Below are 15432 nucleotides of genomic sequence, written 5' to 3' on the forward strand. Positions count from 1 at the left end.
ATACCGATAACGGGTTAAAGGACGGTATATTAAAATCTGTCCCAGGTGCCATATTTGTTAACCCGGCACTGCATAGATAGTGGATACAATACAGTATGACATTATTCTCATAATCGTTTCGAGAAAAACTAATCATAATCACTTACTTTTTTTCTCTACATTTATGTTTATAATAATAATATTATATTCATAAGTTGGCAAACTGCACTGATAGCAGCACCCGTCATCGGTGGTATCCCGGTTGCGGAATACGACTGCAACGCGTATATTCAACCAGCTCTGCAGACGGACGGGTTAAATACATGATATAATTATTCTGTAATATAATATACAACTATACTTACCCACCGCCGCTGATAACGAGACGTTTCGCCGTTAGTGTTCGTTGAATAAATTTCAATTCAAATTGCATAATATCGCCTCAGACCGGTGTTCGCACACTACTTCGAGTCCGGTAAGTTTGATAATTATTCGTAGTCCATTCGGGTAAGGTTTACCGGCGGTCATTTATTTACTACGCACACGCTCTCAAGGGACGAAAACTGCGTTTGTTTGTATCGAAAAAATCGTAACCCGCGGTCGTACCCAATTTTCACAGCGCGCTCACCCGATTATTCGGTACGTTAATGAACGTGCAAAATGAAGTCCTGTAGGGTTGTTTTTATCTACCCCCTCAAGCGTCCGTGCGCAAATTATAAAACATTTGTATGCGCATGTACGACATAGGACCGCTTACACTTCGTTGTCGTAATCGTTATGGTCATTTTTCACACACAACCATGAGCGAAAAAACTATTAAAATATTATTAATAATAGGTACATCTTAAACGATGAATAATTTTTTTTTTCATTCAAGTAACCGAAAACATCTTCTAACCGCAGTAAATATAGTTTTTTCAAGAGTATTTGCGTATGGCAAGATAACTATTATTTTTTGCTTCCGAAAAATTAATTTGTAATAACCTGTGAAAAATAAATGGTATCTTAAGCATTTTAATTGTACCTCTGCTACTATACGAGTATACCACTGCCGAACGTGTTAAATCATTGTTTAATAATAGTCGTAGACCGCGACAACGCATAAAAAACTTATAGAATTTCTATGTGTGTATCTCGGGTATTTATTATTCCTCCTTTTTTCTTTTTCTCTCTCACTCTCCCTCTCTCCCTCCCTCTTTCTCTCTTATTTTGTTTTCAATCCGTCCATTTCCTTTCCACCTCACTACAGTCGCGGTAGAGATTAATGCGACGGATCGATCATTTTAAAATACACCCGATGCAAATTTAGCACAAACGGTACGCTACAGTAAATTGATTACACGACGTGGGATTTAATTCGATTTAAATGGATAAACGACGTAAGTGAATAATATACATCACGTGTAGGTACAGTGGTATAATTTTGGGAGTCATCTAAGTTATTATTTTGCTTCCTTCTACAAACAGTTTTAAACAGTTTAAATAATTAAAAAGTATACAACACATTATGTATGTATATTTTTTAATGGATAATATTGTAAAATATTTTTTAGTTTCAAACTCTCAATTTTGCTTTTCAAACCGTAAACTGATATTATAATTTTAAGTAAAATGATAAGATAATATAATTTGTGTAATTTAAGAATAAAAAACAAATGTATAGGTCTATTATTTTTTTATTACAATTTCCCACAATCAAAAAATGTTTATTTTCTTATACTTTTCGATAATATGGAGTAACATAATAAGTACTATTTAAAATTAAAATTATATATATATATATATATATATAACCATTTAATTTTAAATGAGAAACAAAATTCAAATAAAATTCGTTCTAGAATAAGTCACTAACTTTATTTGTTTTGTTTAATGTGTATAATATACAATATAAAATTATAATTATTAATATAATAACTTATGAAATTTTAATAAAATGGAAGGTTGAAACTTAAGCTTTAAAAATTATCATCAGTGTCGAGTTTTCAATCGATGAATGAGGAACACTTTCAAGAATACTTTAAAAAAACGCTACACACGCATCTATATACCAATAAGTTCTTCACTTTATATGTAATCAAAAAATGTAATATCTACTAACATATAACATACATTTTTATTACTTAGCGGAAAGAATGTATTTTAAAACATATAAGGTGTAACTCCATACACACTAGCTCTATGGTTTATAGAAAAAACAAATTACTATTTCCTCTAAAGAAAAAGCTTTAAATAAACTACTAACCATTTATGAATCGTTACTCAATCGCTATAAAAATGTATCTTAATTTTTATTACTTCGGATATTAAACATAATCATAGTTTGTATCTATTCAAATAGTTTAAACATAATTTTATTTTTTTTTTCTTAGTTAAAAGTACAATTTGCGATTTTTCTTTATTATGTTTGAACTCAAAAATGAATTATTGAAGAAAGTTATATTTTTAACATAAATCAATTAAACTCAATTAGATTTAATTAGTTACCTAAAAAAATATTTTTACCCTTTTTTAAATAATTTCCAAGGCCCTCAGTTGTATGGTAATATTTATTATTTTAAAAAATATTTACATTGTAATGTCATGACTAGTAAATATTATCACGATTTTTATTCTATTTTGAATAAGATAATAAGTTAAATAGTTTTAATATGAAACGTGTATGTTAAATTCTGTTTAATACGAATAATAATAGTAATAATAATCAATAACATTATTGATATTCGTGATCTTACAAGAACTACTACCTATTTGAAAATAGTGAGATAATGGTGTTCATATCAGGGTAACTAGTTTACAAATATAAATAATTTAAACCTATAATTTATGATTATATTACAGACATTGTGTCTAAATTAATAATTTATTAATTATTACTCTTCATAATCATTCTCCATATCTATGGTCACTAAATATTAAAATATAATGAAATTGGTACCAGCTGTAAAATAGCATTCTGCTTCACATACTGATAATATTAAAAGGTGGCAATACTTTGATTGGTTTTTTTTTTTTTTAATTTAATGAAACTTTGCCAATAAAGCATTATGGTTCAACAATTATGCATAATAACTTTAGTAGCAAATTTTGGCTTTAATTCTGATTTTAATGTTTGCATGCTTCAATTCTTCTTCGCTTTGTTAGGTAAATACTACGTCATTCAATAAAACCTAATTTATTGTAATAAATGACAGTAAAGTTAAAGTTAATAGTTAATTTTTTTGAAATTTAAATATATTTTGATGAGAAAACTAAATTATTTTATTTAGTTGTAATAAATCACTTTTGATTTAAAAACATACAAATTAAATTCATGGAATTATAATTGTGAATAGTAACAAATGCATACCTCGTCATTATTTAAAGTTTTCTTCACATGAATCATCATATAGCATACATAATAATATTCATTTTCACCAACACCAAAATGTTATTGTATTCATCAATAATATGAACCATGATAATAAAATTATTTTAAAATTTAAATTTGAAACGAATTTGTGATGTATATTAATTATTATTTATTATCATCATTATTACTCAATAGTATAGTTAACAAATGTTAGGATATTAATAAGATGTCAAATATCATAATAATATAATTTACAAAATTAAAATATTACATAGGTACCCAAACCACTACCAAATACTTGTATACTTTCATATTAAATATTTTTAATTTCAAAGGAAATTTACTATTAAAAATATAGTTTTAATTTATATTATAGTGTACATATTAAATTGCATTATTTTGCGCAATCACATTCTAATGTATTGTTATTATCACACATTTTCGTCTTTCATTTTTATAACATAAATTAATGAATAAATGAATAGTCAATAAGATCAATATTATTGTGACCGTATGATCGACGAAAACCGTCAGCCGGCTAACCCCAGCCGACTCATAGAGTATACTTATTTATAATTTGCCCCTCCCGTTATGGTAGGCTAGATCCGCGTCTGGAAATTTGATTTATTAATGGTAGATTGATCGAAAAATGAAATTGACATACAGTTTATAGATACTTAAGGTAGCCACACACGGTCCGGTCGGCCTGTCAGTTATGCCTGCACAGGCCGCCGGAGACCAGTCGGCCGTTGTGTTTGTGGGTTCCGGTCGCCTGAACAGTTATATCTGTTCAGGCCGCCGGAGAAAATATGAAAACTCGTTTGTCCATCCGGTCGACCGCGGGACTGCGCAGGCGTATCGAAACGTGTATGGGTTCCGGCCGTCCGGCCAAATTGCCAGACGGTTTAATTTTATTTCACAGTCCACGTGTTTATACTACACTGCATATTGCACTGCTCTGCACTTTTGTGAAGTTTTGTCATTAAAAAATGTCTCGAGAGAAAGAATCTCAGTGTATTGAAGATTTTATTAATATTTACCGAAGCGAACATTGTTTGTGGAAAATAAAATCTAGAGAATACCATGATAAATGCAAAAGGGACGTTTTTTAATTTTATTATTTTTCATGGCTATCAACAACCCTAAAACAGCAAGCGCGTCTTCGTTGGTAGCCATGTCTCTACAGTATAAAATAAATACGAACTTGCCGCGGCCGGACAGATTCGCCGGAACGTATGTGAGCGCTGCGTCAGTCCGGCCGACCGGTCTCCGGCGGCCTGTGCAGGCATAACTGACAGGCCGACCGAACCGTGTGTGGCTACCTTTATAGTTATTAATTTATAGCCTAAAAATAAAATATATTATTTGGTTATACATACAATTGAATGTGTGTAATTTTTTTTAACTATTGAGATAATCGTTATACATAAAAAATCCTAAAACAGTCTATCTTAAAATATTTAATGCGTTATGTTTTTATTTATGTATTCAAGAATTTGACAAAACCGTATGCGATTTTAAATTTAAAAAAAAAGATCAAAGACATATTTATATTTTAAGACGATAATGAATGCACTACGATAGTAATTATCAGGGTTGGGATCTTATAGCACTTAAAATTGCATAAATATGCACTATAACATTACCTTAAAAATCGCTAAATAAGCTCTAAAAATATGCAACAAAAAAAAAGGAAATTTATTATTTAATAATTTTGTACAAGCACACAAGACAAATGTGGACTGTATAAAACGAATTTCATTAACACTCGTTCATTGATAATCAACTATTAGTAGATTTAGTAGAAATCGACAAAAAAAATCAACAGATAAAAAAAATTAGAACCAAATAACTAAAACGAAATTATCGTAATATTATATTATAACTACTTATATATTATCACTGTAATTGTATAGCGTTATATCAGCGAAATCGGGGTATTTACTTAATCTATACAGTTATAATTTACTTGAAAATTCAATTGACAAAAATCAAAAAACACGTTTACTAAAATACAATTTCATAAATATGCCCGATTTTGATTAAAACACAGGTTAAATGCAAAAAAATCTCAAAAAATCCAAAAAACTAAAAAATGCAAAATATGCAAAAAGAAAGGAAAATAAAACTTTTTATTTGAGTTCTCTGTATCATGAAACACATTTTTAACTTACTCTACTATTTGTTAAGCATTTCATAAGAAATATACAAATGCTATAAAATCCCGACCCTGGTAATTATGATTATTTAAATAATATACAACCAATAAACTGAGGTAAATCTGCAATTTATATATGTATATATATGTATAGATAGTATTTTATTGCTATGCTTTAAAATTGCAATGTACATTTGAAATATATTTTTATAACTTAAATGAAACATTTAAATGATAGCGAACAACTTACTATATACCGTACAGATTATAAGATTAGTAAGTCTATAATTTTCTTATTATTTTTTGAACTTCTATTTTGATATGAGAATTTGAATACTATTGTTTACATAATAATGGTTTATTAATATATAGTTTTTTCTCTGAAGTGATCATTTAAGACCTCTAACGTCATAAAAAAATATTCAAGGCCACCCGTTGGGACTAGGAGGGGTCATTGCCGCACCTGTGATTTTATAAATACTTTACCACAAGTACAGGAATACAATTATACAGAATATAATACAGTTTAAATCTAATTCAGTGTTCATATAATATTTCTTCTTTCATATGTATTTGAGCGAGTTAAATAAATTATGACGCAATCAGATTTTTTTCAGTTAAGCCTGCCCACGTATAATCCATGGCCCAAAAACAAAAATGTCAAATAGATTTTTCTGTAGGCTATTTGTAATAAGCTTACACCCATCAGTACACTACCAAATTTAAACGTTTCTATAAAGCTTGCTATTTATTAGTCTTATATAAATCTCATTTTCTTAAGACGGTATAACAACATTATAATGAAATCTAGTAATTAAAACAACTTTGTATTTCATCAGTTTTATTTTGTAAATATGTCATAAAAATTGTTTTTCAATTTAAAAGAACTTTGTTTTGTAGAGTATATTATCTCATCTTGTAATATATATGTATATATACATAAAACAACTGAAATGGTCGAATTTTGATATATATATATGTCGCCTCCATATCGCGTTATTGTACGTTTCGCAAAACGGACAACGTTTGCATCAATTTCGTGAAATGGAACTGCGGTTTCTCCACTTCACGTAAATCACACAATATGGATAATATTTCGTGAAATGGATACCTAAACCATCATCGATGGAACTTGTTCTGTCATTTGGATGTCCATGTAGCAAAAATTAAAAAAAAACTTTAATTTCTATATATTATCATATATTACAATTATTTTTAAGAAAATGTTTTACAAATAGGTACTTTAATACAAACTATTATGTTTACCGTCATTTGGATGTCCATATATAGCTGTTTGCTTGGTGTGACAATAATTCTTATCTGTTTTATCATAAACGACATTCATAATATTGTATCTAGATATTATCTATTTTTTAAGCATTATTATCGGTTGATAATCGTTGAAAATTCGACCCACCAATACCAGTTTTCATTTTGCCACAAATGTTCAATACGTGTGTGTTTAGTGTTTGCAAAGTGTATATAAGAAAGTAAAATAGTGAATATTATTTTTTCATTTTATATACTTCGTTAGTAAATAAATAAAATAATGTCGTTTAACGAAAAAAATGAGTTTTATAAAAAACTTGATTTATATTATAATGATAAACCTGGCAAAAAACCACACAGTATCGACGAAATAAATTCAATGATATAAAATTTAATAAAAGCCAAATTAAATAAGTAAGTTATTGAATTAATTTAATCTAATTCGACAGAAATAGATTATTGTACTTCATAATAAATATTATGCATATTTTTTTAGCAAAACATTTAAATTTAAAAATAATAAATTATATATATTACAATTAGAAATAAGAAAACGAGGCATGAATACCATCTTTTGGAAAAATTTAATGTTTTGAATATCGCTGAAAAACAGTACTTGATTAGCAAACAAAAGGATAGAAACAAGGAGGAAATTAAGTAAACATATAAAAAATATACGTCATATTTATATATCTATTGAAGTGCATTATTTTTTTGAATATTGTTTATTAATAATTATTTGTAATATTACAATATATAAAATAATATTTTGTGAATTCAGTGAATCTTTATATATTAGGTATATAGTTGCTTATGAAGAACTGTATGAAAGGATAAATGATTATCATATTCAAATTGGTCATGGGGGAAATGTCAAGTTGCGAATAGCTGTAGCCAATAAGTACACTATTCCAAGACCTGCGATATGTAATTTCAAAAAAAACGCGAACCGTAAGTTAGTCAATAAACCAATTATCAGTAAAGATTTTAATAAAAGAGGACAAGTAGATCTGGTAGACTTTCAATCAGTTCCTGATGGAAAATTCAAATGGATACTGAATTACCAAGATCATAGTACTAAATTCTTATCTTTACGTCCTCTCAAGTCTAAACGCGTATCTGAAGTAGCTAATAATTTATTAACAATTTTTCTTACGTTTGGTGCACCAAAAACACTGCAGAGCGAAACGGTAGGGAATTTGTTAATTCTATTATCATTGAACTGAAAGAACTTTGGCCAGATTGCGTTATTGTTCATGGTCGATGAGACACTCGCAGAGCCAGAGAAGTATTGAGAAAAGCAACCAGGACATAGAAAATATGTTAAGAGCTTGGATGAAAGATAACAAAACAAAAAAATGGTCAATTGAGCTACAGTTTGTTCAATTTCAAAAAAATAGTTCTCATCATCGTGTGATTAGTAGGTCACCGTATAAGGCTTTATTTGGGAATGATCCGAAAGTTGGATTAGCTACATCTAATTTGCCAATAGAAATTTTACAAAATTGGTAACGGAAGAAGACTTAGAAGAAATCTACAAAGAAGAAATTCAAAGTGAGATCGAAAAAATAACTGTTCAATGTAATGTTTTCGTAACAGAATGTTATATGGAAACGGACTTCGGCGAAGCAATTTTATGTAATTTATGTGAGGAGAGTATAACAATGAAGGAAGCGCGTCATTTAGGGGCTATAAAAATAGAAAAGCAAGCCAAAAAAATGTTACAAGTAAAATAATTTTGATTTTCATATTTACTTAAAATAATTCATTATTTCATTATGCTATAGGATAGTAAGATCAAAATACCAACATTTAAAGTTGGAGACTGTGTTGTAATCCCGGTTCCAAAGGTGGATAAAGGTCCTGTATACCCAGCTAACGTTATTGGCGTAGTGATCGACCAGAAAAATAAACTTAACCGTTTAGGAACTGAACATAGCATACTAAAAGGTTGGTATCGTTCTAGAACTATACAACCAGCCACATTAAATTTCATTAACATCGAGCAAGTGAATAAGACATAAGAAATATCTTTAAGAGAAATTGAATCTTCTTTAACTGGAGGTCAAGGTATTTTCAGCTGTTATTGTAAAGGCAAATGTCAAACTAAAAAATGGGCTTGTTTTAAAGGTAATTTAAATGTAATTCTCGTTGCCATAACTCACAAGTTTGTCTAAATAAGTAATAGTTTGTATTAAAGTATTATAATGTTATAATATTTGTAAAACATTTACTTAAAAATAATAATTTAATTTAATTTTTTTAAATAAATATATTATATAGAAATTAAAGTTTTTTTTTTTTAATTTTTGTTATATGGACATCCTAATGACAGAACAAGTTCCGTCGATGATGGTTTAGGTATCCATTTCACGAAATATTATCCATATTGTGTAATTACGTGAAGTGGAGAAACCGCGGTTCCATTTCGCGAAATGGAGCAAACGTTGTCCGTTTCGCGAAACGTACAATACCGCTATATGGATGCGACATATACATATTGTTGATTTAATTTAATTTTTTGAAAAGAAAATGCGAAGTTCTTAGAAGACAAAGCGAAGTTATAAGAGTCTTTGTATCTATGTATGTACCTGTCTTGCTAATTGTTCGTTTTGTTAAATAAAAAATAACTTAAATAAGTGTGCGTTTTGCATACTATGTACATAACCAAAATTAAGTCAAATGAATTTATAGGAAATATAAAAATATGAAACTACATACTCATGTACAGTAATTGCATTAGGTAGATTGGTGATTGATTTTATTATTTAGTAATAAACATAATATTTGTATATATGCATTTTTTTTTTTACATTGAAATCGTGATTGGAAGGTGGCATTGAGTCAACCATTTCACCCTCCCCCCCTAATTCTATCGTTTATTGATAAACAAAAACATAGTTTTACAAAAGAGTAATTGTATTTTACATAGTATGAGGGGCTCTAGAGGTTCTTGGGCTCTAGATCTCTAGATGCGATTAATGTATCCATCTATGACTGTATCCATGTATGGCATTATACCATTCTCTGTATTGTGTCGTTAGTTCTATTACATTATTTGGATTCATCCCTTGTTCGATATTCACCTCCAATTCGAATATCTTTTTTCTATCGTTTGCATCTAAATGTGGTGTGCTCCACATCGCCATATTCGTCACAGGGTAATTCTTAGCTCCTCCATAATAGGTTTATCCAGTTGCGTTTGTTTGCTGGATTCATATTGGGTTTTTCGTTCTTGCACGATTATCTCTATGGGTGGTATGTCCGCTATTACTTGTATGGCCTCTGTCGAGACTGTACGGTGCGCCATAGCCACTCGTAACGCCATCCTCTGCACTTTGGTTATCTCATTCCAACCATACGTGTTCATTTCACTAGCCCATATCGGCGCTCCATAAAGTAATAAGGAATGAACTACGTTAACTAGTAGTCTTATTTTTCTCGGTGTGGAGACACTTATATGTTAGGTAAGATTATTGCTAAGTTGTTGGCCGTTTTATTTTCCTTCTATGCAGCTTGTATCGAATGACCTTTAAATTACCGTTTTGGGTATAATTGTAGACCTAGGTTTTTTTTTTACTCTCCTTCGCTATTATTTGGATGTCTCTAATGTTGACCTATGTCGTTATGTGTCCTCGTTTTAATGAACACCATAGCTTCACTTTTGTACAGGGCTAGGTGTAGGCCTATATGCATATCTTATAGTAGGATATTTAATGATACGTTTATCACTTATTAAAAGTACAATTAGTAATTATAAACAGTTTTTGACTTGAGGGGAGACACAGGAGGACGGAGTACCCCAACTAATTTTCAGAAATTTTAGCGTCCTTCTACTATTATTACGTTATATTAATAACACTTAACAAGTCTTGGGGACACCATTTTTTTTCAAAACAAACAGAATCCCCCTTCTTTAATTTTGCCAAGTTAAGCACTAATTATAAAATATATGCTGCTTCTAATCATAATAATAATATAATCGTATAACGTCTTAATGTTCTCGTAACCATAACGTATCGTTAAATTTTTTTAATTTTTTTTTTTTTTTAGGCTTTATCTAGTGGTGTTGTCATTTCTTGCATTCACGAAACATAGACCTTCTAGTCCAGCATATATAATGCTTAGGACGGTACACTGTTTGAAGGGCAGTGTGATGATGTTGCGTTGCTTCCCGTGGCTTAGCACGCCGCATCACAGCCTGCAGCTGACCGGCCATCGACGGCCAACAGATGTGGACGTGTGGACGTGTCGGACGTGGACCTTAGATACGAAAGGCAAAAAAACACAGTGTCACGATGAAACGGTGTGGAAAGAGACGATGTGCGACAAAAGCGATGGAACGGCGCAGAAAACGATAGTGTATGAGAACAGTGAAATTCCCTGTTACGGAGCAGCAACCACGGGGAAGGACAAGTTTAAGGACAGTAATAAATATGGACCCTTCGACACCGTCGTCCACTATTTATACTCAAAAGAAATCAAAGATTTTTTAGTCGCGTTCAAGACTTTCGACTACCAGAAGATCAAAGAGATTCCCAATGGCCCGTTTTGGATGGCCTTCGCCACCGTCGGACCGCTAATGTTGCGAACCACGGTGGTCGTTGCAACGCTGAGCCCCGGCGATTACTCGTTGAACGTCATGATCTACATGCTCGCCTACGTGTCCATCGCCAAAGGATGGTTGCTAGCCACTACCGGTGATCCGTCACAGTTCGCGTCGTTCAGCCGCTTCTCGACGGCCATCGCTCCGATCGCAGTGTCCGGGATTGCAGCCGCCGTAGCTCCGACACCTGTCGCGCTGCTTATCGTCTGGTGGACCACCTTGGACGTGGCTACGAAGCTCTCCAACCTGGACGGTACGCAGCTACAACAGTCACCGCCACCACCATGGTTCAGACAATTGGTGGTACTCGTGTTCCAAGTGTGTACAGCTAGCATGGTGTTGGCCCTGCCCAGCGCAATTTTCCACTAACCGCAGTTGTCATCTTGACAAATTATGAAGACTGACTACAACCAACCCTCCCCCCACCGCAAAATATCTGTAGCATCGACCTTTTCGTATTATTATTTTTCGGACGTTTTTTCCTGCATTCATATTAAACCAATTATTTGGATACACTATATTATATATACATTACATTTACACATTTACATGTTTATACATTGATAATGGTTATAGTGGTTTTTTCAGTTTAAATATAAAAATAATGTACGTCGTTTTCACGTTTTCCACGGTTGTGCAGACACCGTCTTTCGACCAATATTTTTATTTTTATTTTTCTAAACAGTAATTTTTTTCTCTTTTAAATCCTTCTCCCCTGAACGACTTTGGATTACGCTGTCGTCAAACGTTTTGCAGTTTAACGGAGTAAATTATACGTCTATACGTGTATATAAATACGTACATTTCGTCTCGTCCTATATTCATGTATTTCGACCGGATAATACCTATGTATTCATTCATCCGTAGTGTAACTTTATACATCATATATGCATATGTGTGTGTGTATTATATTACATCTACACTCGCACTCACAAGTGACTGTGACAGCGCGTATTCATGGCGTTACTTTTGTATGGACGAAATTTGATAATATATGCGAAAACGGAAACGTCGAAATTCGTATAGGTAAATTCATATGTGTTTCATATGTATTTTTTTGCTGTCACGTAAATTTAACAATAACCTTTTTTTAAATTCAATCACATTGGACAAATAATTAATTTGCTTACACACTTGTGTGTGTTCACACATACGTCCAATACGTCCATCACTCGTTTGTTATTTTTTATTATTATTTTCATGTCGCATGTATTGTTATTACATATTAAATAATAGAATTTTGTAATTATATATTATATTAGTGAATTCGAATTATAATACGTTTTATATTAAATATCTATCATTATATTAACAAAGTTTTTTATTTTGAATAAAACTTCATAATACTATTAAACGTTTATTTTTACTTTCAAACATTTTTTTTTTTTTGCTTGGAGCAAAAGTTTGGTCTTTGTAAGAAATAATAATATTAATAAAATTATAGTAGTTAAAGTTTAATCGAACAAGTTATAAACAAATTAGTAAACGGATGAACAAATCGTCCCGTATTAAGGAATATAAGAGCAACGCTCTCTGTTTCTTCAGAACTATATGTACAGCTTCGTTATGAGTAACATTAGAAATTATCAACTCAAATGTTCAGATGTCCTTAATTGATACTTTTACCATTTTTTTCATCAGCGTTATTAGTGTTATTATAATTTGACAACTCTTAAGATTGAGCAATTGAACTAAATTAGATCTAATTATTTTCTTCGTTAAAAATAAATTATAGATAAGCATGTGTTTAATAGGTTGTATACTTCTTTGTTTCGTAAACTTATTACGATGTATTACTAAAAAAAAAAAATGTTTCAAAAAAAAATATAAATATCTAACTGACTAACTAGTGACATCATAATGGCTGCATGTTACTTGCGTCCCTTAAGATGGTTGATAACAATTCGCAATATTACGACAAATAAGTTACGTCCCACATGCTCAGACGAAACTTATCCATCATATTTATTGACGGATATTTCCGTTCCAAACGACAATTTCGATTACAATAGGATAGAGAACGTCAAAATTATAAAAATGATACGCAATAGTCAAAAAGATATTGACGTTAATGACATAATTCATGTGAATCGTTCCATTTGAAATTTAATTCATCATTTTATCAGTCACACCCAATTATTTTCGTAATCAAAGTACTAAAAAATTACGACGCAAGTTACCTGCTATTATCAATAGGACACAAGAAGAAGGGATGCACCAATCACAGTATAAGATAAACCTTACGCATACAATAGTATTACAATTATTGTATTATAATAATTTTTTCTTCATAAATAACCATATAATAACTTATCCAACATAAAATACATTGCAAATGAATTCCTTGGTCTCAGGAAAATGTATAATAAGTAAAATGCTTCTTTGTTATTATCCGCAACATTTATGAAAATAGAAGAAACTCCGTCTGACAGATAGAGGTATTGATGCCTATCATCGCTTTTGCGACTTCTTGGTCTAAAACAATGAACAATATATAAATCGACTTTTACGTGGATTGTCACATAAAACTCATAGTATATATAACTTTTGTATATATAAAATATATTTCCGCCTAATCTTACTTGTGAATGTCATTTTCTCTTTTATCATCGAGACCTAACCAAAAGCTGTCTTGCATTTGACAGAACTAAATATTTTTTATCTTTTATCATTTTTTTTTATTCTTATCCTTGTTGCATTTATCTTGATTAAATTAAAAGTATGTACAAATTGTTATCGTATAGCAATGATGACGAAACCTATGACACTAGCACACAATTTCAGTGGCACACCAATTTAAATATGGTTTTTAATATTTACCTACATAAAAATAAAAATGAAAGATGATTAAAAATAATATTTGACAATATTATAAAATTTTCCAAATTATAAGTTCATATAAATGTTATGTAATAATTTAAAAAATTATTAAACGTAATTATTGCACGTGTGTAAAAGCTGCGTTCATAATTATTCATATTCACTATGAAAATAAGTAGATATAGAAGGTGATTTAGACTACTACAACGCCGAAAAACTTATGGTGAAGAGCATTTCTATTTTAAATGTAAACGTGTAATTTATTTAATATTAGTACAAGAATGTCGTGCCGATTTTGAATTTTTAATACATTTAATTTTACTTTATTTTAATTTTATTTTGTATCAAAAAAAGACTATTCACTGAATAAAAACTCGTGTAAAGCAAAGGAGATTTATTGTTTACAGATGTTGTTATTAGATACAAATAAAACTTTTTTATTAATGATCCAAAGTTTTGGCCAAACTTCAAGAAGAGAAAAAACATCAACCCCACCCCCAAGTGTATACCTGAAATTAAAAAAATAATACTTAGTAAATAAACAGTTATTTGTATGAAAAAGTTTTGTATATCAAAAAATGAATCTAGGACATTTGACACCTGAGATATATGACACCCAATAATAAGACAATTGACACCGAATATAAATGCATATAATATAATACAGTATAATAATTTATAATCAACGTATAAGCTTATTATATTAAAATTTAATGTTGGATTGCATATGATACATACAGCACCGGATTAAACATTTGTGGGCGCCTAGACAATTAAAATATTGGGCCCTACGAAATTATTTTTTACATACATCTTTAACATTACTATCCAGACTCGTCATGTATGTTGTCAGCACAACACCGATTTTTCGTTGTTTCGCGTATTTTATTACTACTAGTACGAGTCAAACACCTCCGATTTTTTTCGTTTAAGTATTAAAACATCCGTATATTCTCAACCTTCATTAAAACGTTTACTTCAATCTGGTCGGATCCTTGGATCTTCCGAAATCAACAAGTTAGTGTTACATTTAATTGTTACTCGGGCGGCGCCCGACCGTTTGGCCCCGTTGTCGGCCTGCCGGCTTATCGGCTCATTAGTTAATTGCCGTTGCTCGCTATCCCCATTCGACGATATCCGACTCAAGGTCGGCGATTAAAAATAAATCTTCCATCTGGACAAATGGGTCTCTTAATAATCTTAATCAGCTTTCCAAGCAGGCTAAAAGCATAAACAAGAAACTCACTA

At 30.7% G+C, this 15432-nt stretch overlaps 1 protein-coding gene across 2 annotated transcripts; it reads left to right on the plus strand.

Annotated features, from left to right (window-relative positions):
- Window positions 1–266: 266 nt before the first annotated feature.
- LOC112690178 lies at window positions 267–12571 on the plus strand. 2 transcript variants are annotated; one of them, XM_025564125.1, is made up of 2 exons: window positions 267–454; window positions 10812–12571. In XM_025564125.1, the coding sequence occupies exon 2, from the start codon at window positions 10879–10881 to the stop codon at window positions 11731–11733; it is 855 nt and encodes a 284-aa protein (XP_025419910.1). In that variant the 5' UTR covers window positions 267–454; window positions 10812–10878; the 3' UTR covers window positions 11734–12571. The 2 variants fall into 2 exon arrangements, with proteins under 2 accessions (XP_025419910.1, XP_025419911.1); XM_025564126.1 differs by lacking the exon at window positions 267–454 and adding an exon at window positions 1268–1358.
- The last annotated feature ends 2861 nt before the right edge of the window (window positions 12572–15432 follow it).

This window comes from Sipha flava, unplaced genomic scaffold (genome assembly GCF_003268045.1).
Source record: "Sipha flava isolate LNK unplaced genomic scaffold, YSA_version1 492_pilon_pilon, whole genome shotgun sequence".
NCBI classification, from domain to species: domain Eukaryota; kingdom Metazoa; phylum Arthropoda; class Insecta; order Hemiptera; family Aphididae; genus Sipha; species Sipha flava.

Coding starts and splice junctions, on each gene's coding strand:
- LOC112690178 (XM_025564125.1), top strand. CDS start 10,879: ATGCTTAGGACGGTACACTGTTTGAAGGGCAGTGTGATGATGTTGCGT.